This window comes from Neovison vison, chromosome 5 (genome assembly GCF_020171115.1).
Source record: "Neovison vison isolate M4711 chromosome 5, ASM_NN_V1, whole genome shotgun sequence".
NCBI classification, from domain to species: Eukaryota; Metazoa; Chordata; class Mammalia; order Carnivora; family Mustelidae; genus Neogale; species Neogale vison.
The window spans coordinates 87,251,114-87,278,852 of NC_058095.1; the positions used below are offsets into that span (position 1 = coordinate 87,251,114).

Consider the following 27,739-nt stretch of genomic DNA (forward strand, 5'->3'; position numbering starts at 1 on the left):
ACTGCCTTGCACTGTTTAGAGCTGTTTCATGGGTCAAACTTTCTCTGATCAATTAGGACAAGATGATATTGTCTGTATATTTCTTTATCAGATCACTGTGTGGTCCCTAGTGATCTGATGCATAGTAGTTATTTGTTGATTATTTACTGATCACCTTGTGAAGAGGAAGTGTTTTGCTAATCTTATCTATTGGCGTTTTGGTCATCTTACCTATTGGTGTTTTGGTCATTCTATTTTTCTCATCCCATGGTATTGCTTTGTTATGAATCATCTGTTAAGATAAGGTCGTCACTAATGAAAGATGATAACTTACTTACGTGAAGATAATCAAAATATAAAACGCTTTTCTTTCCACCTATTTTTCTCCCTCTCGTTTTTAACTTGGCAGCTATGGAACAGCCGGGTAGTTTACCGGAAGGCGAACTTACTACAATTGAAATTCACCGGTCTGATCCTTATATTCAGCTAGGAACTAGCATTGTGGGCGGCAATGAAATGCCACTGATCAACATTGTTATCGAGGAAGTCCATCGGGATGGGGTGATCGCCAAAGATGGAAGACTTCTTGCTGGAGACCAGATTCTTCAGGTATCAATTTTTTAAATAATTTTGTTAACTTGCCTCTTTTTCTGCTCTTATTCATCAATTTAAAACTTAGGAAATTATGGTACTGTGGAATCTGACCTATAAAAAGGTAAGTTTTACTGTTTTTTTTATGCAAAACAGATCAGAATTTATCTGTAATTACTCCAATTTCCCCCAAACTCATGGAATGTATTTTTACGCCCATCTTAAATTTGATCCCCACATGTGCCTTAGTGCGTGGCTCTCCAGGCCAGCGAGATTCCTCCTGGCTTGGACTCCACGGTTGGCTATTTTGGGGCCACCTTCACTGCTAAATTCTCTTGTCCCATTGGCTGTATTCCTAGTCCCAGGGTACCATCCATCAGTTACCTTCGTTGTCTGATTTATCCTTCTCTACACCGATTACTATAGTCTAGAAAAGACAGGTCACACAGCACAAGTTACTTACAACTTATACCATTGAATTTAAGATAGAATTTGGAAATCATGACCACCTCTTGTTGGCTCTCCAAGGCACTCTCATCCACAAACAGCCTGACTCTGCACTAATCCTTGGTGCTACCCTCTCCCTCTTCTCATTAAAGAGAAATAGCTGCTCCAACAAATGTACTAGCTTTGGGCAAGATGATATTATGTTAGAGGGCATACTGTTGAGCATGAGTTGGCCAGAATTCCACTGTTCATGTGAATTCTAGGGTTCATGTGAAAATTGACCTGGATATATGACCCATACGAGTGTAAGTGGTACTTGAAGCTAAAAGAATGGGTATTGAGGAGAGAAGAAATAGGCATGAATGAGAAAAGATGTCTTCTAGGAACCCAACCTCAAGGACTCTTGCCTCCTCGATTTCACTTGAGCTCACTGCTCGGTCCTTCCCCACGGTCTGTTGGTGTTCACCCCTTCCCTTTTCCCTGCCACCTGTCTGGTCTGTGCCCTCACTGCTTCACTTCTAACCCAGTAGAATCAATACCCCTGCCTCCCTACTCTGCTCTGAAATCTGGTACGACCATTGTCAGGTTAATTCACCTGTGACTCTGCTTTCCCTGGGAAGATTGGACCAGAGAATCAAGTCCATACTGATTAATCTAATAGTCAGAGTCCTCTGTGGACTCTTACACAACCTGTCCCCTCAGCCTTAACCCTTGCTTTTTCTTTCAGCTGTAGCCATCGGTGTATTACTGAAACATCATAGGCATGGTGGTCAGAGCTGAGGGTATAATTAAGAGCAGAAAGGAACACCTGCCCTCATAAAATGTATAATCTAGCAGAAAAGCCAGACATAGCAATCTCCTTGCTTCCCTCCACATTCCAGCCTGTCCCCATTGTGCTATAGCTTCCCCACCTTCATCCAGAGAGCACTGCCCTGCCATTTTCACCCATTCAGACCTCTTCTCACTTGAAGTGCTGAAGACATTCCTTCTCTTCACCACTTAATACGTAATTGGTCATAGAGAGTTATTCAAATGCAGTGTCTTCCTTTGGGGATGGCAGCCGCCATTACTGCGTACTATGGGACAGGCTTCTCACAGAGCTGTGCCTGGAGTCGGTACCCAGGACATACTTGGTGAGTCAATAAAAGAGTGGATTTGGTTATGATATCCTGTTGGGAATAGTTGTCTTCTTCATTAAAACAAAACTTAAAACCTCTAGGATTTTTAGTTCTTCAAGAGAAATGTCCAGAGGGGAAGACAGACAAACTGGGCTCCAAGAGCAGCAAGGATTGACCTTTCCACGGGGGGTTCCTGGCTTTGGTTTCCACGCCCATCCGTATTCTGCCTCTTGTAGTTTGTGATTTCCACTTCAACACTTGGGCCCCAAACCCCTCCTTATTGCACTTGTCCTGGCTGACACTGACTAAACTTCCAGTGTTTTGTTCTTCACTAAATCCAAAGAGGAAATAGGAGAATACAGGAAGCATAACTAATCCAGCTTATGTAAAATCCAGTTTCTGATCCTACCATAGCTAGCTATTTACCGCATTCCTGTGTTTGCTGTCCTTTTATGATATTAGTAGTACTCTGGTTGCATGAGGTTGGCACAGCTCTCTGGACACCTTACCCTGTATTCCTTCTACCCCAGCTCCTAAACTGATTCTCTGTGGAGGAACTCTTGTAGCTGGTTTTGACATTTTGACACCTTTGTGGCCAAGACCAAAAGAGCCAGATGGCCCTTTTCTGCAGCTTACACAGTGTTCTTTTCTTCTCCACTCCTGGCCTTTCTAGCGATAATTGAGTATACATTTATTTTCATCTTTTCTTCTTTGCTATCAGCAGTGTGCCAGCTTTGGATATTAAATTTTTTACATATTTTTATTTTTACATATTTCATAATTTTTACATATTTTTATTTTCCATATTTCTCATGCTTTTTCTAAATTTTCAAGGTAAAAACCAATGCTTTGTTCTTATTTGCATTTCTTTGAGTATAATTGAGGTGAAGTCTGTAACCTCAGATTTACTAATGTATTTCATAGTTTGCTAATATATTAGTAAAAATACAAAAATGTATAAAAATATATTTAATATATAGTTTTGTTTGCTATAGGGTTTTGTTTGCTAATACATTTCATCTACAGGCTTTTTTACTGGTCTGCTTTGGAGAATCGTTTAATAACAAAACTGAATTTGTATACCTCAAATAAAAGGCTAATTATCTGAAATACTGGCTATAATTTGGGGAATTAACTCAAAGCTATAAATCAGCATTGTAGACATTCCAGTGCATTATTATTGTTTATGGAGGCATGCATATTAATAACCCTAAGAATGGCAATCTTAAATCCACTTTAATGATTTCAAATTGATACACAAACTATGAGCACATAACCTGATTATTGAATTCACAAAGGGTCTCTCCTCTTGTGGGCCTGACTTCTCATTGGCCTTTGGCTGGTATGCTGGAGCCAGTAAATAAAGCCACACTACTTGCCCAAATACAGAGTAGTATTTATGGCCAAATACAGAGTAGTATTTATGGCCAAATACAGAGTAGTACTTATGACACTTGGAAAGAAGGCTCCTTAGTATATTTTTACTACCTGGTTATCTTCCACTTTTTGTGAGCTGCATAAATAATTCCGTGAGCCAATTTGAAAATACCTTGGAGTCATTAAGATGGTTTATTTACAAATCGAAGGGATAGCTAGCCTGTGTTTTTAGTTTAGCATACTAGATGTAGTAACTGTGCGTGGCTTTTGTTTTCCCACACTGATTGTATATGTGTGTGTGTGTGTGTGTGTGTGTGTGTTTTATATATATACCCACACATCCATGTTATTCTATTAAATAACCTAGTTGAAAAGGAGAACCATATACCCTCAGGGCCTTTCACAGTGCAGCATTTTGAGCAGTTTGAAGAATAAAATAGTGTAAGAGATTACATCAATAATACTATTAAAAATAATACAAATTTCAGAACATGATTAAGAATATGTATTTACAGTGCGATCTGAGTCGTCAGTGATTTATTCACTTTTGGTTTTGAAGGAAAATAATTGCAGTCATGTCTTGACTGCATTGGTCCAAAATATATTTAGCTAAAGATGTGGTAAAGTTTACTCTGTTGGTGCTATTTCTACAACATCTAGCAACAGTATTTTATTTGGTCTCTGCTTTCTCTGTGTTTCACTGGCAACCACACATTTGTGAAGGGAAAATCTCTGATTGTAGGATATTCCACAACCCACATCACAAAGATGGTGTGAGGCTACATACTTGCATGTGTCTAGCGCTGGATTCCAGCCAGATGTTTGTAAAGTCATTTGTGATAGATGTGATTTAAGACGGAAAAATAAGAACCTAGAGATAAGTGGCTTTTTAGCTGAATAACCAGAAATGATGAGTTTTGACTAACAACTCCACGTCAGGCTGGTTTTTTAGAAGCTGCCTTAAAGTTCTGTTCTTGACCCTATGATACTCAACTTTTTCATCAAGGATCTGGATGGCAACCAAATGCACAGATGTTGCAAAATTGGGAGAAGAGCGAGTTTATGTGTGAGGTCTATGGCATTTGATGCCTGAATTTTAAAAGATGTCAACAGGCCCAAATCAATAAAATTCAAGTTAGTGGTGCTCAAAACGGTCAACCCGAGATGAGTAGGAAGGGGGAAGGCTTTCCTTCAGATAGACTCACGTGAAAAGGATTGAAGGGGTTGGGTAATCACAAGCACCTAACCCAGAGCCTGTGCCACATAACGCATCCAAGAGAATGTCGATTTCCTGCTTGCTGTTGGTGCAGACAGATGAGGAGAGGAAATTCTAATTGTGAGAAATACTCAGAATTGCGCCAACCTCTTCCTCTGACTAGGTGAATAACTGAAGCTGGGTGTATTTTCTGAGTCCTGTTCATGTCCCAGGATCAGTCACTATACTCCTTTCGGGGCCATAAGGTTTAGTAAATAAATGATCTGTGAGTACTGAGTTAAGCTTGTTGTATTAGATAGATGTTATACTTGAGTGCTAAACAGAGTGAAACTGTAATTACCTGCTTTCCTGCTTTTCTTTAAAGTAAAAACACTGATCTGAGATGAGGTTGTGTATCTGGAATGTGTCCCTTTTCTTAGATTAAAACTCGGTGTATTTTTTCCAGCGTCAGTGTTTTTCATTTGGAAAAGCCACATCAATCCAGTAGAACTTCAGTTTCTGTTCCACGAGAACGAGTATTTTGTTGGCACTTGCCACATGCTGCTGCTGTCTCTGCATTCTCCTCCTGGTCCCGTGAAGCGGAGAGTAAACCCATCTCACCACTCAGGGGGACACACTCAGACATCCCGCTACCGGCAGGACCAGGGACTCTGATGCAGCACCCTCGCTGAAGCCCGAGATCCTAACTGCCATTCTCTACCTCGTGCTAGTCAGTGTGAGTGAAGCTTAGGAACTGTGCATTTTAAAACATCTTCAGAGGGCTTTTCTTTGTAAATAATGACTGTATATCATTTTCCAAAGTCAGTTTCTTTTGGAAATGGCATATAAATGTTTACCAGTTGAGAGGATAAAAGATTGTCCCACCTTGGTATAATTCTTTTCTTTTCTTCCAGGTCAACAACTGTAACATCGGCAATGTGTCTCAGAACTCTGTCAGAGCCGCCCTTTGCCAGCCCTGAGTTAGGTACCACACTGCACCTGACCGCGCTGCGAGAGCGGCGCTTTGTGAACTGGACCTACAGCCACTTCGACTGTAGCTCTCCCCGGGAAGAGGTCTTCCACGTAGTCTTTCACAAATGGGACTCTGGTGAACAACTTGGCATTAAACTCATTCGAAGGACCGATGAACCAGGTGTTTTTATCCTTGATCTGTTGGAAGAGGGCCTGGCTGCACACGATGGAAGGCTGAGCAGCAATGACCGAGTGCTCGCCATCAATGGACATGACCTGAAGCACAGAACGCCTGAGCTTGCCGCCCAGATCATTCAGGTACACGCGGGTATTCATTCCATGTGCTCTGCCTTTATGTCGATGTTTTCGTAACATGAGAACCTGAGGGATATTTGCTATTTCATGGGGGAAATCAAACATGGCTCCCCAAATCCTTCAAAATGCACAATAGATTATTTTATCATTACAGATAAAATCCTGTCTGGAAAACTATCCCTGTGAACATTTAGCCTTGCTCTTTATAGAGTGAAGTCTCTATATTTTCACATGGGTTTTTCATTTGCTCCATGGGCTCCACCTAAGCCCAGACATAAAAAACACATTTATGTCCACATTTCACAGGTGAGACAAGCAAAGCGTGAAGGAGCTGTGGTTCCAAAGTTGTGACTTCCCTGCTCTTGTAACTTTCACTCTCCGCTTCAGCTCCATACAAGTGGGGAAAATCAGTTTTTATTGAGAATAACTCATTATCTCTGTAGTGCCTTTTTATAAAGCATCCAGAGCATTTCAAACACATCATAACGTGTGTTCTTACAGTATCCCTGTGAAGTAAAGATGGTTATTATTAGAGAAAAAAAATTTTCAATAAGAGCATTAAAATAGGTAAAGTAGAGGGGCACCTGGCTGGCTCAGTCATTACGCATCTGCCTTCGGCACAGGCATGATCCCAGGGTCCTGGCATCCAGTCTCCCATCGGGGCTCTCTGCTCAGCCAGGAATCTGCTTCTCCCTCTCCCACTCCCTCTGCTTGTGTTCCTTCTCTTGCCCTCTGTCCAATAAATAAACACATACATACATAATAAATAAAATCTTTATAAAAAGAAAACAGCTTTTAAATATTTTTAATAAAATAAGATAGAAAAAGTAGAAAATCATCCAGAGCAGACCTTCTGGTTCTATATCCTACCAGAGCATTTTTTTTTTTTTTTTTTTTGGCTGGGTACACTATACTTTATTGATGGTACATGACAAGGTAGGGCTGCCCAAGCCCCTCCCCTTCTTCAGGGGGTCTGGGATGGAAAGAGTGGAGGTTGGGAGATTCTCAGTGTTTTAGGGGATAAGTTGGGGCAGGGATTCCCCAGCAGCTGAGGGCCTCTTTCTTCCTCTTGCTCTGGCTGGGGCTGGTGGTTCAGGGGGCTCTTATTCCTTGGAGGCCATGTGGACCATAAGGTCCACCACCCGGTTGCTGTAGCCAAATTCATTGTCATACCAGGAAATGAGCTTGGCAAAGTGGTCATTGAGAGCAATGCCAGCCCCAGCATTGAAGGTAGAGTAGTGGGTGTTACTGTTGAAGTCGCAGGAGACAACCTGGTCCTCAGTATACCCCAGGATGCCCTTAAGGGGGCCCTCTGATGCCTGCTTCACCACCTTCTTGATGTCATCATATTTGGCAGCTTTCTCCAGGCGGCAGGTCAGATCCACAACAGACACGTTGGGGGTGGGGACACGGAAGGCCATGCCAGTGAGCTTCCCATTCAGCTCAGGGATGACCTTGCCTATAGCCTTGGCCGCACCAGTGGAAGCAGGGATGATGTTCTGGGCAGCCCCTTGGCCATCACGCCACAGCTTCCCAGAGGGGCCGTCCACAGTCTTCTGGGTGGCAGTGATGGCATGGACGGTGGTTATGAGTCCCTCCACAATGCTGAAGTTGTCATGGATGACCTTGGCCAGAGGAGCCAAGCAGTTGGTGGTACAGGAGGCATTGCTGACAATCTTGAGGGAGTTGTCATACTTCTCATGGTTCACACCCATCACGAACATGGGGGCATCAGCAGAAGGAGCAGAGATGATGACCCTCTTGGCCCCGCCCTTCAAGTGAGCCCCAGCCTTCTCCATGGTGGTGAAGACCCCAGTGGACTCCACAACATACTCAGCACCAGCATCGCCCCACTTGATGTTGACGGGATCTCGCTCCTGGAAGATGGAGATGGACTTCCCATTGATGACAAGCTTCCCGTTCTCAGCCTTGACTGTGCCGTGGAATTTACCGTGGCTAGAATCATACTGGAACATGTAGACCATGTAGTTGAGATCAATGAAAGGGTCATTGATGGCGACAATATCCACTTTACCAGAGTTAAAAGCAGCCCTGGTAACCAGGCGCCCAATACGGCCAAATCCGTTCACTCCGACCTTCACCATCGTGTCTCGGGCACGCGGCTGGCACTGCACCTGAAGATGCGGCTGTCTGTCGAACAGGGAAGAGCAGAGAGCCCCTACCAGAGCATTTAATGATATGGGTATCTCCTACAGTGAAAGGGGTGAAACAAAGCTGTATATGGTGTTTTGTTTTGTTTTGTTTTAAGTAAGCACAAGAAAGCACTCTGACATAAAGGAAACCAAGCAGTAACATAATCGAGCATCAGGAATTAAAGTAGGTGGATAGTCTATGAGAAAAGTGTATAGTAAACAGAGTTAACAATGAAGATTTAAGCTACTGTGTAAGAAAACCGAAATTTAAATCCCATTTAAGTTACTCCTTTTCACAAATGTTTGGTTCATTATAACTATGGGAACACACACACCCGGTAGCCATCTTGCATTAGGAGGGAGATTCAGGCGTTGGTCTCTTGTCACAGACTTGAGGTTTAAAAAACTTGGATACAGATACTTATATATGATATCAAATATAATGTATTGCTCAAGTTGTTTCTTTGTGAAAAACATCTTAATGTTTTGGATTCTGAGAATAACATGTATTCCATGTCTGAAAAGGAGACTAAGGAAGACAAAATACAGAAAATGAAGAAGGAAGTCAAAATCACAGTCAGTCTAAAGTCCATAAGATAGTGACATTAAAGTTTTGAAGAACATCGTTACAAACATTTTTCTGTATATGCCTACAAATAAATAGGTACCTATTTACATAGGTACTTACACATGCGCTCAGCTTGCAAATTCTGAGTTTGCCACCCTTTCTTTACGTCAGCTGTATGTTGTGGACTTCTTACCCTGAAAACAGATGCATCATGATATAGCTGTATAGTAGGCGTGTTGTGCTAAAACTTACGTAAACACTCCCCTGTCAACAGACTTTAATGTTTTGTTTTCAAGTTTAGGACATTTTGCTAAACTTCCCTCTAGAAAGATCATACCAGTATATACTCCCAGCAGTAGGGCATGCCACTTTTTAATGAAATACAGGTATTGTCGTTTAGGCATCCTGCATTTTAAAAAATCTTGACTTTAACAGAATTCTTTTGTTGTGCTTGAAACCCTGAAGTGTTAGATAGGCAGTTAGCCTAAACCCAAACGTTGACCCGTTGTTTAAAGCTTATATGTCCACTTCCATCACACACGCAGAATTCTGTCTTTTAAAAAATCAAAAAAGATCAGGGATTTGTTTGTTAATAGGTTTGCATGAGCAGGGGTCTTCCCATAAAGCTAAATTACTGGTTATAGAGTATTTGGTAGTGGTGAGGGTTAGGCAGTAAAGCAAACAATTCTTAATATTGAAATGAGATCACAGAGGGGCTTCTCACCCTTCACACCGTGTGATCTAATACTCGGAAGTGTCAGAATCTCAAATATCTGGATTGTAAGCGTTCTACTTTGGCATTTACCTGTTAGATCAAATCCCCAGACTCTGGCCACATGAGAAGTGTTATTCTTTCAGCTATTTTGAAGAATTGTCTGAAACTAGTTTAATGAAATACTTGAATAAGTAAATGACTTTAATAGGGCCTTAAAATTGGTTATCACTCAGGCACCTGGGTGGCTCCGTGGTTCAGCATCTGCCTTCGGCTCAGATCCTACATCGGGCTCCCTGCTCCGCGAGGAGTCTGCTTCTCCCTCTTCCTTTGCCCCTCCACCCTGCCCTCTCGCTTTTGCTCTCAAATAAATAAAAAAAATCTTTTTTTAAAATTATGGTTTTCACTCCTTTTCCAACTTGAGAACTGAAACTGGAGTGATTTCTCAACATTACTGACTGCAGTCATGGGGGAGGGTTCTACTTTCCACCACAGCTTCTTGAAAGCAGGCTGTCAAATTTTCCCATAGAAATGATAGTAAACTTGGGAAGTTGTAGTCATGACCAAGAATCAGCATCTAGTAGACCAGGCCTGTATGTTAAAAGCAAAGATAAAATAGCTCTTAAAAGTATAATAGATGTGAATCTGTGTTTCAGATCTAGATCTATAAATACAGATAATGGACCTCTAAATTCAATGTGGTTGTCATCACCTCTAAAATTACATTTATGTGTGAGTGCACGTATGACATATATACGCACACAATTTGTAATGTATATAAATCCTAATCCTGTTTTACAGGACCTTTGTTATCCTTCTTTTCAGGACTGTTTAAGCTGATCCCTATTTTCGATTCGAACCTGTAGTGTGTGGAAACAGAGCTACACATAGTTTCATTGATGATCACTCTCAAAGGAGCCATCTTGGAATTTATTTCAGGAATCACAAAGGATTGTAATCCAGTTTTGAAAACGATCATCCTTTATCTTCTTTGCTCTCTTTCGCTCAGTGCCAAGGCCAGTTTAGCAGGGGAGGGAAGTGTAAAAAGACAGTTACCCTTCAAGAAATCATGGGGAGATCAGAACCCAGGCTTTGCTTTGGTTATGTCCTTGGTATTTCCAGGGCTAGGGAAGGTTTACCCAAGAGGTCTGTGTGTGGCTCTTTTACCTGCAGAAGTTTTAAAGTATTAGCTCCTGAAATGAACTCCCTCGTCTGCCCCATCCCCAGCAGGGGCCTGCAGTCCCCACTCAGGTGAGGCTCTGATACAGCGATGATAAGTGCATTGAAAATGACCCTCACTATAACTTTTTTAATCGAGAAGCATCATTAATGACTGGTGGTTATATATGTGTGTTTTCTCCAGGCTAGTGGCGAGAGGGTGGATTTAAGAATTGCTAGGCCAGGGAAATCCCAGCCTGGTAACCCTGTCTGAGACGCAGGAGCTCGGAGTACCAGCCAGACCATGCACAGCCGCTGTACCACAACAGATCCAGCTCACACAAGGTGAGGCCTTGAGTTTGCATGTTTTCATTCATCTGCCCTCAGGGAATCCTTGTTACAAACGGGTAAGATTTAAATGAGGGCTGTTACTCTGTTGGAAAAGGTTAACACAGGTGTTTGGGGTGTGGAATGTGTGTTTGGCTATCTTGAAAGTCCCTGTACAGTCTGTTCTTCAGCCAGTAGGGGTGGTTTCTTAGTAAGAAGGTCCCTCTGCCAGATTGAGGAGAAGTGTTGGATCTTCTAGAAAGACTTCTTTGCTTGGTCCTGCTTGAAAGTGGGATTTATCTTGGTTTGCTCATTCAGTTGTAACAGGAGGTTATGGAACTGAAAAAAAGACAATGACCAACAAGTCCATACTTAGCGGTTGGGCAGGTTGCCTACAACAACAGAATTCTCTATGTGAATATGAAGCATAAATCATACTTTCTGATAGGTCATGCAAAACATATAAAGCATTTCTTTTTATGTTACAGTTTATAGGAATAGTAGCGTAGGTCATTTTAAATTCCCGTATGTTGAGCTTTTTGCTGCATCTTTCATATTTCAGTGCTTTTATAATATATTCCTAGGTCATTTATCTGTGCCAAAAATTCTGATGCTGTCTCACTTTGGATGCAGAAATCAGTAGGAATCAAAAAACAGTGGCACTTTACTGTGTTCTCAGTATTATTTACTTCATTTGATCTTTTATATGACCTCACTTCTAGTAGGCCAGAATTTTTAAAACGATGCTATTTACCAACTGTGTGAAAATCACATGTAGGAAACTTCCTATAGTTTGTTTGTTTGTTTGTTTGTTTGTTTTTACTTCCTATAGTTTTTAAGTAGACCAGTAAATAAGTTTTTATTTAGCAAAGCTATTTAATTTTACTTAAGGAGAATGACTTGAGAAACACATGGTTAGCTTAAAGTGGCTTCTTAATGTAAGTACAATTTGAGAGAAGAACTCTGTAATGTCACAGGAGCCTAAGAAAGCATCATTTAAAGGCACAAGTATTTTTCACCCATCAGGTTTATCTGGTTTTCTGAGCTGAAGTATAGACTTGTCACTGGTCTCTGGTCAGTTAAAACTTTGAAGAAATTATAAGCACAAACTTATTCTTATTTTTGAACAGAAAACAAAATGTGTGAAGGGAACCTATAATTTTGCTTTCACAATGATGACTACAAAAAGCAGTTATTGTTTCGAAAAGGAATTTGAATAGGAGCTGTTCATATCGCTGGTCCTTGCTTTACAAGTTACATATATATACATATTCCTAAAGAGTCATAATTAAGGCAAAAGTTGGTCACTGAATCCATGAATTCTACGGAATGTTGAAATACGGGTGCTCAAAGACAACACTACAATTTTAAGACTGTTTTAAGAACTACTTAACCATTTCAGCATTCATATAGAGGACTATTTATGTCCTTTTGTTTGTTTTGGGCACATACGTTTTTCTTTTTACTAGTTCCTATTCCTTAATTTTAAGTGGTGGTGTTTTAAATAGCAATGCTGAATTCTTACTCTAGGTGCTCTGTAAACCTGATTGTTAGAACAGCCACATGAAATGTAATTTTAAGCATTAATTTAGCAATTTACCATTAGCATACATCATTTGTGATGTCAAATCCCAATTTAAAAAAATAAAGGACTCCTAGGGAAAACAAATACAAATTCATCAAAACAACCTGTTCAGAGGATAATCATTGTTAAAACTTAAAGCACACATTATTCTATTACTAAGCCCCTGCGTAGCTGCTTGGAAACATTGATACAGTGTTAAGCCCTTAGAAGTTTCCGTGAAGTATACCAAGAGTAATCTGTGAAGTCTGGCTAAAATGCATACATCTCAGCCATATAGAGGAATAAAACAACCACCTCTAATTGACTCGATACCTGACAGACACAAGCGTTGAAGTCAATGTGCTCCCAGCTGAGTTGACCTGGATTGTCTTCATAATAACGTGGGTCTTGCCCAGTTTTGAAGGATGCGAACATAGATGCCATATGCTACGATACCACCTGTAGACGTTTACAGGTTTTCTATGAGGTCAAAATTCTAGGAACTCTAGGCTATTTAAGTAGTGCCCTCAAGAAAATTTCAAAGAGTGGGGGTTTCAGGAGCAGAGAAGAGCAGACACCCCTGCATGTCCAGGGCTTGACTGACATGGCTTGACTGACATGCCGTGCCTGTCTGCTCTGAAGCAGTGTCACTGAAGGAAATGTTACAGTTCTAGCAAAAGAATTCATCTAGTTCTACTGTTGATATTGTTCGTCGTGGTAATAGTTATCTTGTTATCTACAGTATGCTCTTATAGGATATGCGTTAAGGAACATTTTGAGATATTAGCTTCCATTATTACACTTAATGGGATAGCACCCTTGTAGTGTGGATGCATATAGCATCATGCTGTATGAACATACACAACTACATATGAATACATGTTTATGTATATACACTATGTGTGTATATGTGTATTTTTTTTAAACTTGCATCACTTCAGATCTCAGTGTGATCATGCATAGCTATATAATTTGGAGCAAATTACGTGACCTTTCTAAAAAGGCTATTCCCTTGTTTATAAAATGGGGCCAACCCTAGGATTTACACTCAGGACCATTGTAATGAAATGTAATGAAACCATTCAAATGAAATAATACATGTGAAGCCATTTGCTTTACACATAGTAAATCTTCAGTAAATGTTAGTTACTATTGCTATTTTAATATTAATATGTCATAGGTACACCTTGTTTTTTATAGCATTCTAATTTTAGAAAAGGTGATGTTTTAAATTTTCCTTTTCTTCTAGGAGTGTCCCCATAAATAGAAACAATCAATATCGGTAAAAATTGCTTTTTCCTGAGAACACAGTTTGTTGGAAATTTTTTCTCTTCCTTCACTTTTTCAGAAATTCAGTTATTTCATATCCTTATAGCTTTCTGTGAAGGTTGTGAAGATCAGTTTGCACCCGTTTCATGACCGAGCATTCTCATGAGTAAGAAACAGAAGATAGATCTATAGCTTTTTTCTGGCAGTTAACAAAATCCGCACTTTACTTTTGTACTATTCTGTCACCATTGCTTTCAGAGAATAGAGGAGAGAGAGAAAAATAAAATTAATTAGCTTGTCTTCAGAATCTTAAAACTCAAATGCATTATTTACTTTTGTAGAATTGGCCCTATTTTGACTTCCATACATAAACAGTCCTGAGTTTTTTTCTGTTCCATACATAGTCATATGAAAATACAGCCGTCCAAAGTCTGATATGGTGATCCCCAGTGTTCGGTGTCGTGTTTGTACCATGAAGAACTGTGTGTTATTTCTACAGTAACTGATTTTAACAGTGACTTTATCATTGCTATGGTATTTTTTTCCTTCAGTTTCCTTACTTTACTTCAGCTATGTATAATTTTTATCCAATAAATTTTCTTCTCATGTGTTAGGATCTTACCAGTGTGTTACATGCCAAGAAAAACACATTACTGTAAAGAAGGAACCACATGAGTCCCTGGGAATGACAGTGGCAGGGGGCAGAGGAAGCAAGAGTGGTGAACTGCCCATCTTTGTAACCAGTGTGCCACCTCATGGCTGTCTGGCACGTGACGGCCGCATCAAGAGAGGTAAGATAGGGAGGGCTGGGAACAGTGAAACTGTTCCCATCTTCTCCCTGTGTGCAAGTCATGTTTGAAAAAAATAACAAATATTCCCCAAATTTTCCATTAAATATGATTTTTAAAAAATCTTGTAAAGTGTCCCTTCCATATATAAGTGTAAATCCTCTCTCTAAGGTTAGAAAAATGCCTAATGGGAAGGAAAATTGCTGCAGTTTGATGATGTTTCCATTATTTTCTTTTTTCAAGATTTTATTTATTTATTTGACAGACAGAGATTACAAGTAGGCAGAGAGGCAGGCGGGGGGTGGGGGGGGCAGCAGGCTTCCGGCTGAGCAGAGCCCTATGTGGGCTCGATCCTAGGACCCTGGGATCATGACCTGAGCTGCAGGCAGAGGCTTTAACCCACTGAGCCAACCAGGCACCCTTTCCGTCATTTTCTAATGTTTATTTAGATCATTGGATTATTTTATGTTGGAAAAAACCCTCTAAAAAATAGAACACTCATCTTTTCCTTCCTAACCTTTTATATAATCCTTGTTGCTTTTTTTTTTTTTTATTATATTACTTGGCAGGGCAACAAGCACATTTTTTTCTTCCTTAAGCAAAAGATGCTCTAATCACAAGTTTCATTTCTTTGTGTAGACCCAAGGATCTCTTCTCTTTAAGTATTCTGATACATTCACGCTGAGCAAACTCTGTAGGACTATCTTTACCTATAAAACTGTGTAACTCCAAAACAGGATATGTTAAAAATTCATTTCTAAGAGCAAAAGATCAAATAATTTTTGAGCAGGAAAGAACTATAGAAATCACTGAAGCCCAGAGAAGAGAAATGAACATGCCCAGGTCCTGCACATTAGCAAAACGAGGTCTAATGACTTGGACTTCCAGTCCAATCACAGTTCCTCAAGCCTCATTTTTTCCTATATATGATGAAATTATCTTAGTTTTGAGTTGTTTTGGAATGTTTTCCATGAATTGGATTTTTCCCTCAATATCGTAAGAATGACAGAGATGTGACAAAATTACAAATAACAGAATGTGTAGGGAAGATATTGACTTGGTAGCTCATCTCATTTTTCTTGTTTATTCCTTTGGATAGGTGGTATATTGCTGAATATCAATGGCATTGATTGGACCAATTGAAGTCCCAGTGAGGCCATGGCTATGCTAAAAGCCAGCACCACGCCCCCTGGTGTTGTCCTGAAAGCACTTGAGGTCCAGATTGTCGAGGAGGCAGCCCAGGCTACCCAAGAGCAGCCAGGCACCTTCAGCGAGAATGAGTATGACTCCAGCTGGTCCCCGTCGTGGGTCATGTGGCTTGAACTTCCAAGGTACTGACAGCGTTTCATGGAATAATTGTAGTGACAACATTTCTCAATATGGAACACAGTAAATTCACTCGTCCACGGTGTGAGGGGGAAGGTCCTGGTCAGAGATGAAAGTGGCAATGGCATATCAAGTTATTGAAGAAAAGGGTATTTTTTTCCTTAGGTTATTATATTTTAAAAGATAAATTTAAGGGGCATCTAGGTGGCTCAGTCGGTTAAGCATCCAACTCTGGATCTCAGCTCAGGTCTTGATCTCCGGGCCATGAGTTTGTAAAAAAGATTTTTTTTTAATTTTTAAAAAATTATAACATTCTTAAAAAATAAACCATTTACCTTAGCAAAGGTAAATTTAATAGTAAGAACTAAGCTAAAAAGACTTGGTGTATCTGTTTATAAAAACGAATAAAACCATTCTGTCCATTACTATTAACAAGGTTCTCAAGTGGACCAGCCATGAGATTTGGAGGTTCATACTCTTGCTTTAGAAAAGCTGTCATTTACCACCACGTGTACATGCTTAGTCTTCATGTGCATTTTTCACCAGAAAAAAACAGGTCAGAGTGTGGGGCCTTTTGAGAAGCTTTTCTAAAACCCCTTTCTTGATCTTGTAAGTCTCTCTAAAAAGGCGGGATGTCAAAACTCAGTTTTATTGGACATGAGAGACTCTTTCAGCCAAACCACTGGTGTCCGAGAGTAGGTCTTCTTGCCACCTTCGGGACTGTCACCCACCGGGACATTCTGTCGTTGGTCATTGTCTGGTCATGAAAGTGTTTCAGCCTCCTGATGAGGGTTGTATATACTTTGGTATTGAAGTTGGAAGAATGTGTATTACTGTCTTGGTTTCTAGATCTCTTTAGAGGAATCCTAAAACTGAACTATGATGAAACATTCTGATTCTGAGCTAAGTAGGAAAATGACTGATTTTTTTAAAATAAAAATAAACAATAAGAATGCCAGTTTCTGAGACATGTAGCTTCATTTGGATGTAATTTGTAATAACTAGCATTTGTATGGTGCTATGTGATATATAGATCTATATCTATATCTATATACATATAGATATAGATGCATATACATTTTAAAAGTACTTTCACGTAAAGAATAGAAGAAAAAGCCAGGATGAATGGAATTCATTTGTCCACCATCTAACTTACTGACTTGTCCTTGTGGTAGTGAAAAAGACCAAAAAGGCCTGAAACAGTAACAGAATTCATATCTCAGGGCCCTGGAGGCATATATTGGAATGGTTGCTATGAAACCATGGCCATTCTACCTAGTGGTGAGGGGTCAGCCAGCAGAGGGAACTCATCTATCCTCTGGAGTACTCCGCCTGATACACTGACCTGTCACTTGAAACCCAGCATGTCAGAAAGGCCCCATCCCACACCAGTGGGGGAGCAGTGGTCTCCTCGGCGGCGCAGGAGCCGAGCGTGCGCACCCCACTGCTGGTGGCCAGGCCGTGCTGGCGCTCCTTTAGTTCTCATTACCTGGTGTTCCGGGCCAGCTCTGCAGTCAGCTCTTTACCGCTTGTGTTCGGAGCATTTTCAGGTGAATCACGAGGAACAATGATATTTCAGATGAACGGTACATGGGATCATGAAATCTGTTTGGGGGGGTCTGCCTGTATCAAAAGAGTGTCTATCAGTGCAAGGTCACTATTCTGTGGACTCCTGGGGGTCGTGTGTTGTGTGCAGACCGGTATACACAACCAGGTATTGGGAGGGCCACTGCTCTGTGGGTACCGGCAGCTCTTTCCAGCACGTGGCACCACACACAGGGTAGCAGCTCTGCTCGTTCTCAAAGGGAGGGTCTTTCTCTGCAGTTGGCTGGCGGTGGACCAGACAAAAGAGTGATTTGTTTTGTGTTGTGCTGTTTCATTGTTTGTTTTGGCAGAAGATTCTGAATAACGAAAATAACCTATATCGTCTCTAAAAAAGTTTGTAAAGAGGGGAATCACTCTTCTGTTCTGCAGACAGAAACAGAAGGCCATATTATAGGATTCCAGGCAGAGGAAAATCCAAGTTGAGGTAAAGTGGTCGAGACAGAGAGAAGAGCAGTGGTTGCAGGGACTGGGGGAGGGACTGAGCATTGAGCGATGAGGAGCGCGGGGGTCTCTGTGACGGAAACATTGTAGAACGACCTGGTTGGGCAACACTCTGAATGGACCGAATGAGACCTTCATATCCCACTGCAAAGGATGCGAGTCAAATTTTATGTAAACTCAAATTCTACTTTATTTAATAAATAAGATCTAGGAAGTAATTATAGAGGTGAACACAGAACACAAATAGGATAAAGAAGGAAATGACAGGGGAGGGGGAGCCATGCTCTGGAGCTGCAGCCAGCACAAGCTGCTGCTCGGGGGCCGAGCCTGCTTGCTCCACGGAGGCAGGGGGCGGCAGCTCAGGGACAGAGCCTGCTTGCTCCACGGAGGCAGGGGGGGGCAGCTCGGGGACCGAGCCTGCTTGCTCCACGGAGGCAGGGGGCGGCAGCTCGGGTACCGAGCCTGCTTGATCCATGGAGGCAGGTGGCGGCAGCTCGGGGACCGAGCCTGCTTGATCCATGGAGGCAGGGGGCGGCAGCTCAGGGATGGAGCCTGCTTGCTCCACAAATGCAGGGGGCGGCAGCTCGGGGGCAGGACCCTGCTGGTCATCCAGAAATGGCAAAAGGCCAGGTGGCTCTTCTGTCACAGAGAAGTGAATGAGGGCCCTGATGACTAACTGCTTTGGCCCCAATGGGTCAGGGGGGGTCACTGGTCTTCCTGATCCAATATGAGGCGCCGCAGCGGGGATGGTGGGGACCAGCTCAGGCCCCAGAGGTGCAGCGGGTGCCAGAGTGGCTGCTGGAACGACTTCCTGAGGCATGTCCTGATCTGGCTCTGGGGCCGGTGCTGTAGCTCCAAGAAGAGAAAGCATCATCAGCTTGATTGACTTCCCTTTTGCCTTTCCCTTTCCCTAACACTCAGCGAGGCCTGCGTTCAAGACCTAGCCCCTGGAAGGTGTCCCCAACGGAATCCCATGGGGACAGGGATCTGAGATGACTCACTCTCCTCGGCCCAGCTACAATCTATGGAGGCTTCCTCAGGGTGGCCCACCCTGCCTCCTCCTCAGGCCCACATCAGTCACCCCCAGTCCTCCTCACCCCCAGCCTCTGGCTCCGTGGCCTTTCTGGGAGCGCGTTGCCTTTCTGGAAGAAGAAGCTGGGCTCGGCGCTGCAGGTCCGAGCCTGGCACATTGACCTGCAGGTAGGCCAGCAGTGTGTGCAAGCTGGAAAACTCTGGAGGCTGCACAAAATCCCCTGGATACTTTTCCACCCAGGTGTTAAGGATGGCATAGACGGCCCTGGGGACAGACATGGAGGCAGAGAAGTCAGAGGACAGGGTACGCATGCAAACCCAAATCCCAGGGAACACATTGGGAACCTGGGCCCCTGGGCTTCCAGCTCCTGTTTGAGACCAGTCGGACTCCTTGTCCACCTGCGACCTGGCAGTCCTGCCCGAGACATGCCTGCTCCCACACGGCAGGCTGGCCAAAAGCCGCTAGGAGTGGGCGTCCTTGATCAATGGGGTGAGCATTTCTGGACTTCTTAGGGGAGCTGGACACACTCCTCAGTCTGTCTCCTTGCCCACGAGCCACTTGATTTCAACTGCATGTGCCCAGGGAGGGGTGGTGTCTGGCCTCTTAATTATCCTCACTGCACTCGCCTCTGCTCCATGAAGATCCAACCCAGGAGGGAACAAAGGGACTCTGTCTCTAGCCAGGCCTTCCCAGGACCCTCCCCATACCTCCACCGTTACCTCCTCCGCCCATTTGCTAGGTGCCATGAGAGTGGGTCTGTTTCCACTGACACTCACTCCCACAGGGTTTGGGATGTCTGCTGCTCCCTGGGCTCTACTGGGTCACCACTCTCCCTGAGCCCCCTCTGAGCACCCAGCGTGCAGGTGCCAACAGAATGCTGTGCGATGGCTCCTAAATCCTGCATTCTGGGTCCCAGAATTGGGGCAGAGAGAGGGCTGGGAGGGGGCAGGGATGGAGCATGACCCTGTCAGGGGTTGAAGCTGTCCTCCATCCCCCTCTGCTCTCCCACAGTGCTCACACACCTACCCCAGCTCCCCAGGGCACCTTCCCAGTTTCCAGTAGAAGCTCTCAGACATTTACCATAAAGCAAGAATAACGAGGTGAGTGTGAAGGTCCAGCAGCCCCTCGAACTCACAGGACCCTCTCTACCCTGGTGGAGAGTGAAGGCCCTCCTAAAGCAGCCAAAGCTTACTCACATGTTGCGCTGGTCCTGGGGTCCGCCGACCTCGTCGTAGCTGGAATAAACACATCCGAATCTAGAGGAGGCCAGGGGGCATCGCATGAGATATCTGTGGATGTTGGCTCTCCCCGTCTGACCCTCGACTAGCCTGCAGCCCTGGGGTGCTCTCTGTTCTGTGCAGGGATCCCATTCAGCTCCTAGATAATCGCCTCCACCTACCGGGGCTTCCTGAATGCTTGCTGAATAAAAGGGCCCCAACCAGCCCATCACCGACATCTGAGTGGGCCTGGCCCCTGCTCACCCCCAGGGATGCTTGCTCTGGATTCACCCAGACACAGACCCCAGAAGGAGTCTCAGATCTCCCTTTCAGTGGCAAAGGAGCCCAGCTCAAGATCATAGTGAGAGTCAGGGATGAGGCAGAGGCTTCCTCACGAGGGGCACAGGAATGAGCAAAGAGCATGCCCACAGGCCCTGCAGCAGAATTTTCCACTGGCGCAGGCTCCCTGGTGTCCTTTCCCTACAAGACCCCACTGAGTCCCTATAATTCCTCTGCCCCAGTTAGGAGCAAGGGAAGCTTGGGGAAGCTTGGGGACCTGCCAAAGTCTCACAACCAGGAATTGGCCAAATCCCACAGAGCAGTTAGGGGAGGGGAGGGTGCTCACCTTGCAAAGAGGAGGTCCAGCACCTCCTGGGTGGTGGCAACGTGACGGTATGTGTCCAGAAAGATGTGGACACAGTGTAGATCTTGTCTGATGACGGCAGGCACCAGGTGATCTACTGCGGCCTGCAGCTTGTCGGCCCGCTTGGCCATCAGCACCGAGGTCTTCCTCCTCTTCCTGGTTGAACCATTTTTCCCCTGAGGTGAATCAGAGGAGACATGAGTCAGTGCTGTGGCCACCAGGAGGGTTGGGGTTTGGAGGGCAGAATGAGCCCCCAGATCTCAGGGACTTCTGCAAGAGGTGGGACAAGAGAGCCCAGAGTCCGAAAAAGAATCGGGTGACTCAGTGTCTCATTGGGTTCAGCCTAACTAAGGCTCTTGGTTTTGCTTCAGGTCATGGTCTCCGTGTCCTGAGGCTGCGCTCCTCATAGGGCTGTGTCCATAGGGCAGTGTCTGCTTGAGGATTCTGTCTCTCCCTCTGCATCTCCCCACTCTCCCCCTGTCTCTCTCTCAAATCCATCAATCAGCCAATCAGTTAAGAAGCCTTTAAGGCAAAAAGAAAATGGCCTTGGTATCCATACAAAGAATTGAAAGAAATGATGTCTGAACTTGCTAGTATCTCAGGTCCCTTTGTGAGCGGAGTATGGATAGCACGTCCCTGCATGAGTGGCATGGATCCTGTGATTTCTGATAACATAGCCCATTCTTTTTATTTTTTTGAAAGACTTGTTATTTATTCATTTGACAGAGAGAGAGGTCACAAGTAGGCAGAGAAGCAGCCAGACATAAAGGGGGAAGCAGGCTCCCCGCTCAGCAGAGCCCCCCCCCTCCCCGTGGACATGGGCCTGGATCCCAGGACTGTGAGACCCAGGACCCATGACCTGAGCTGCAGGCAGAGGCTGAAACCCCTGAGCCACTCCGGCACCCAGCATATCCCATTCTTGAGACGAGAACACAGAGATGTTTAAGGCGAGAGGGCTTAGGATAAGAAGGCACGAAGGCTGTAGGATGCAGCACTGTGCCTTGGCCAAAGAAGGGGATTACATCCAGTCCTGCCCCAGTAAAGGGCTCCATGGCTGTGATCAATGACTGGCCTTCCGGACTGCCATGCATTGCAGTGCAGTGAGGCCCCTGTTCCTTTTCCTTGGGGGGTCCCCACAATGTGTTCCATCAATACCAAAGCGCAGAGCACGAGACAGAGTACCATGGGCCCCATGTCCCTTTGGATCAAAGTCTCCCAACTCAATCTTGCAAATGATCATTTGCAAGACTTGCGGAAGCTGAGGAAGGACTGTTGGGCCAGTGGGGACACCTGGGAGCACGAGTTAGGAAAATGCCTAGGCCAGGGCAAAAGGAGTCTAGATCAACGGGATGAGACCTGGTCTAAAGTCTCTTTAATGATACTCCTAGAAGTATGTGGACAATGGCTCTGCTTCTGTCCAAGGCGTGGGCAGGACCACGAGGGCCAGTTTGGGGAAAAGATGGGATACAGATTCACGGGAGTACAGGACTCTAGGAGGCCAGGTTGGCTTCTAGGAAGTGGGGCCCTTGGTGCTGCATCAGCGCCCCAGGGGTCGGGTCTCCCCAGCACCTGCACTCACCCTGAGCCAGCGCCAGGCTCTGTTGGCCGTGTGCGGCTTCTTGTCCTTCGAGGAAGGAGAGCAGGATATCTCCTCGTTCACCTCCTGCACCATGTCCTCTGGAGCGTTCTGTAAAGACAGTGCCCGGCAGCCAGGCAGGAGGCCTTAGAGCGCCGTCTGGAGGCCTTTGCTGGTCTTCAGACCCAGGGCGCTCCATTCCAGACACACCATAGCCCAGGCTGCAGAACCCTCCCCAAGGAGAGAAACGTGGCCAAGCTTCAGGGCCTTGGATGTGCTCTGGCACAGCTAAGAGACACCTCAGGAATCCCCTGTGCACCCTGCCCACCCTGACATTGGTGTGAACAAGAAGGGATCACCAGGGTATCCACTGAGCTCACCCTCCTCCAGCCCATGGGCGGGAACCCCCACATATCCCTCCTCCCCTCAAACTCCAGAGGAAGGGATGGGGCTTCCCTAGGACGGTTCAGAGGGGTGGGCATCCCTAGTCTCCTCAGTAGTAAGTACCTTATGGCGTCTCCCTCGAAATGTCCTGAGGCATTGTGGGGGTGGTTTCAGCCAATGTCTACAACATGGTAAGAAGCCATTTTCCTGGGGTTTCTGATACCCAGAGCCCCGTAAACTAGGTACACAACAAGAAAACATCTTTCTGTGTCCAATGTCCTGAGTCCAGTAACCCTGCTACCGGACTAGAATGTGGGTGCCTGGTTGCAGGGGTTCCAAGTTCTGCAGGCCTTTGTGATAAAGGCAGTGACATCACTTCCTGAGATCCCCTATCGGGGCCCACTCCTGATTGGACCCCTACACGAACAGTGCTCCCGTCTGCCATCTCCTCATCCCCCTTCAGCATGCAAGGACACATCTTATCTGTACACAGTGACCCCAACACACCCCTCTCCACAGGCCCCCAGGGAAGGTCTGGGAGCAGCCAGGGCCCCAGCTTGCAAACACACCTGGTTTCAGACACAAGTCTCTATTCTTCCGTGGTTCAGACCCTAGATAAGCCATTGTGGCAGACAGGAATGGTCTTCTTGCAAAATATGGATGATTCCAGCATGTCTATCTATCAGATGTCCACAGGCATAGGTTGGATAATAGCTATGATGTTAGAAGAGTGCTGTCACATGTAGGAAATACCTCCCACCCAATTTCCTCCCACCTATCAACTTCTTGGAATCTGCTACTAATCAGATCCCACCCCACAGTCCCTCCTGGGGTGTGTGTGTTTGTGTGCACCAGCACACTCGCTCCTGTGTGCCCACATGTGTTCATCGGTGCTCACATTCTGGAGTCCCAGAAGAGGACAGCCCCACTTACAGAGGGCTGGGTAATAGCTTCCCAAGGTCTTAGGCTTTGCATTTTCGATGCAAACCCTAAAGAAGGGAATGGAGTCTTGGCCCTTGATGGTCAGAATGCACCCTTATCCCTAGAGACCACCTGTCCCGGGATGCAGGCCATTCCGTCCTTTCCAAAGGGTGTGATGTAGATAGGGGTTCATCCAGTGGGTCGCCATGACCCGGGATCCTCCTCAGACAAGAACCTGGGGACATGTCTCCTATCTAGGAGATCAATGATCACCCTGAGCCCGATAACATTTCCAGGCCGACAGCCACTTCCTTCCAGAAAAACTTTTCCAGAGCCCCCAGTGAATGGCTAGGTTGCATCCAGGACCCCAAATTTGAGTAAAGAGCTGGGTTCAAGCCTGCTAAGCCTCCCTACCAGTCTGATTCTGGGCAAGGCCCAGACCCTGCAGGGATCTTCACCGTCTCCCTTCGGGGGCTCCATTGTTTCCCCAACTCCTCTGTAGACATGTTTGTGTGACCCCCTCCCCAGAGTGTGGTCCGGACTTGTTTATTCACTTCCATGTCACAGAACGAGGCAACGAGACTCAAAGGCCCTTCTGAGATTTCGTTCTAAAACTCACTGTCCAGCCCCATGTTGACTCGGACCCATGTTCTCACTCCAGTCTTCACACTGGAGCACAAGCCCCTAGGTTGGACCATGACACAGACATACGCACGCGGCTCAGCCTTGTGGGCCCACAGCAGACAGAAGTCAGGTCTTTGAGATGGGCTGTATCTGGCCCATGCCCCTGAGTGTGCTCAGGTTCTCGGTGAAGCCGGTCCTCCCTTGGTGTTGTCAGCAGCCCAGCGGAGCACTGCTGGATTCCTGATCCCCTGAGACCACGAGGCAGCATTTGTGGGTTCAGCCACTGAGTGTGGGGAAGTGCGGTCACACAGCCCTGGGAGAAGGGCACTGATACTGACCAACTTCCCGGGCCCTGGCCCTCCTCCCCTCCCACTCTACTCCTCCTCAGCTTCCTCTGGCCACCTTGGCCCCCTTTCTAACCACCAGTCCTCTGCTCCGTGGTGCCCTCTGCCAGTTGGAATGCACTCGCATTTGTGCCGGGCTGTCTCCTTCTTTTCCTCTGGCAGGAATTCTCCATGTCATCTCAGCACAGCCTTGTCATACCCCTCACCTGGTGGAATTCGGGCCTTAGTTGTGTCCCTTGCTCTTTTGCTGTGGAGCAATCGCTTTTTCCGTGCACATTTTGGTTTCTCGTTTGTCCATCTTCTCCTCTAGACCCTGAGCTCTCACGAGGAGAACCCGCTGGGCTGATAAGCCCTGGCACCATCTGAGTGCGCAGTGCCCGGTTGCTGAATGAACGGGAGACAGGATCCGTCCCAGCACAGACCAGCTCCGTTGTTTGAGCCTCACTGATTTTAGTCCTGTGTAAGCCTTTGTTTTGTTTTCTGAAGTTAACTGTGCCTGATGTGGGCCTCGAACTCCTAACCCTGAGATCAAGGATCCTAGTGCCTGAGGAAGCCAGGTGCCTCTTTGGTCCTCTTGAAAGGTTTTAGGCTGATCACTATTCAAGTGAACTTGGTCATTTCAACATGCTGTATGGAGGTATATTACATTATGCTGAGTGACCATGTAACTCGCCAGGTTTTGGTAGCATGTCACCACAGAGGTACCCCGCCATGACAGTGCTGAGTGGATCTTCAGATCGGAGACTGAAATGCTTTCTGTGTTCTTCAGGAGCCCAGAGTCCCTCCACCATCGGCCTTCTCCCTCCTTGGGATGACATGCACCTCTGATGCCATCAGCACAAGAAGAAAGATGACAAGGAAAAACACACAGGAGGCTGTTTCTGGCCAGGTCTTGAAGGCCTCAAGGTTCACTTTGATTCTCAATCATTTATATATTCTTTTAGGATTTTATTTCTTTATTAGAGGGAAAAGAGCACAAGCAGGGGGAGGGGTAGAGGGAGGAGAACTAGAGAGATGCTGATCTGAGGAGGACAGGGGGTGGCTGATCTAGACCTGTGCAGGGAACAGCGGAGGCTCCCCAGAGCTAGCCTCCATCATCTGGTGGGCCGGGAGTAAGGAGTAGCCTCAGATCCCTGTGCCCATGACCTGCTATCAGGGGAGACCCTCTAGGGATTGCTTCCTGGACTCAGAGAACATTGAACGGTGGGGAAATTTTCCTTGATTTAGGAGGGACATGTAAAGTCAATCATTGGGTTGATACTTTCTCTTCTTGGACCGACAGCCCCAACCTCAGAAGAAGATGCTGAACCTCCTCAAGAGCTACCTCTAGCTCCCACTGTGGTGCCTGCGGCAGCTTCACAGCCTGAGGGGCCTGGATGAGAACCAGTTGTGAGTGTGATACAGCTATGGATACAGCCAAGGGGAGGCACCTACCTGAAGGAGACTACTGCAAAGTGTCTGTGGACAACCAGGTGCATGATTGAAAGACTTATGTATCTACCCCTGTGGGGGACATTCCTGGCTTAAAAGTGTTCAAGCGGTGAAGTCGGGCTATATCCCAGGTGTGACATAATGGTCTCAGGATCCCGGGCGTCCGTAGAAGACCAGCTGGGGCCAGAATGCTTCCGAGTTCCCAGACATCAGTTAGGGAAGATGGCTGAAAACCATGAAGCTAGGTCCCGGCTTTCTGCTCTGGGAATCAAGCTGGGCCCAGACACCACCTTATTCCATCCACAAAGTCTCACACATTTCGCCATGACATGGCAATGAAAGAAATGCAATGAAAAAATGGACTGTACACCAGAATTTCTTACCTGTGGATTATGCCCAGGATTTAAGGTGCTAGAGAAACATTTTTTGACATAAGGATGGAGAAATGGTTCCTCCACAACACCTACTGGAAGGACAACTGAAGGATTATTTCAGCACAGGAAGTTCGCACCTGCAGGAGTGAATGGGAAACAAAGAGCCGGGTGGGTAAGTAGTTAGCCAACATGTCGGGAAATCTGAATTACCATTAGCTGTAAAACACACGAAAAAGTCATTTTGGGTGATGTTAGTGACAAGTTGGAATGACATGATAATGCACATTGTTAGAACAACTGCAGGTACTTAACATTAAAGGATTCTGATATTCTCATTTTGTGCTCTAAGAGGGGTAATAGACTCAGTTCAGACGTAAGTTACACGTGCTTAAGAGTTTCGGTTTTTTAAAGATTTTATTTATTTATTTTTTTTATTTGTCAGCAAGAGTGTGAGAGCGCACAAGCAGGGGGAGCAGCAGGCAGAGGAAGAAGTGGGCTCTGGGCTGAGCAAACAGCTTGATGCAGGACTCAATCCCAGGACCCCAGTAAAATGGCCTGAGCCGAAGGCAGATGCCTAACAGACTGAGCTACGCAGGGGTCCCTACATGGGCTTAAGAGTTTTAAAGGTAGGGAACCTGGGTGTCTCAGTTGGTTAAGGAACTGCCTTCGGCTCTAGTCATGATCGTGGAGTCCCAGGTCCCACATCAGTCTCCCTGCTTGGAGGGAGTCTGCTGCTCCCTCTGACCTCTCCCCTCTCATACCCTCTCTCTTGCTCTCTCATTCTGTCTCTCTCTCTGAAATAAATAAATAAAATCTTTTTTTTTAAAAAAGAGTTTTACAGGTAACCCCAAAATCAAGTATATGTTTTTTCAAACTAAAAGATGAAATAAGAGAATAAAGAAAGTATGTCAACTCCTTGACAGGGAGGAAATAAGAAGAAAGAAACATTACAAATGCATGATCAATAGAAAAGTAAAAATCAGACGGTAGAAATAAGTCTACCTATGTAAGCCATCACAACAATTGTGGGCAGTTAAATCATAAGTCAAATCATATATGAATGGACAGAACTCTTAAATTGAATTAGGAAATTAACAAAATCTGTTTCTCTGCTGTTTTCAAAAAAAGATCCAGTGCAAGAGGACAGAAACCAGTGCACAGGCCCAAACTAAAACCAAAGCAGATGCACTGGGTTTTGCCTGGAGGTGGAAATACCCCAGGCTGATGGCCTTGGGAGACCCGAGGGCGGGGGGTGGGAGGCCAGGTAAGGGAGGCCTAAATGGAAGA

At 45.2% G+C, this 27,739-nt stretch overlaps 1 protein-coding gene and 2 pseudogenes across 1 annotated transcript; 2 read left to right on the forward strand and 1 right to left on the reverse strand.

Annotated features, from left to right (window-relative positions):
• The window catches only part of LOC122907407, a 30,519-nt pseudogene extending 10,325 nt beyond the window's left edge, over positions 1-20,194 (forward strand).
• LOC122906943 (glyceraldehyde-3-phosphate dehydrogenase-like) lies at positions 6,941-8,159 on the reverse strand. The gene has a single exon (XM_044249451.1). The coding sequence runs from the start codon at positions 8,097-8,099 to the stop codon at positions 7,098-7,100; it is 1,002 nt and encodes a 333-aa protein (XP_044105386.1). The 5' UTR covers positions 8,100-8,159; the 3' UTR covers positions 6,941-7,097.
• The window catches only part of LOC122906946, a 441,004-nt pseudogene continuing 429,042 nt past the window's right edge, over positions 15,778-27,739 (forward strand).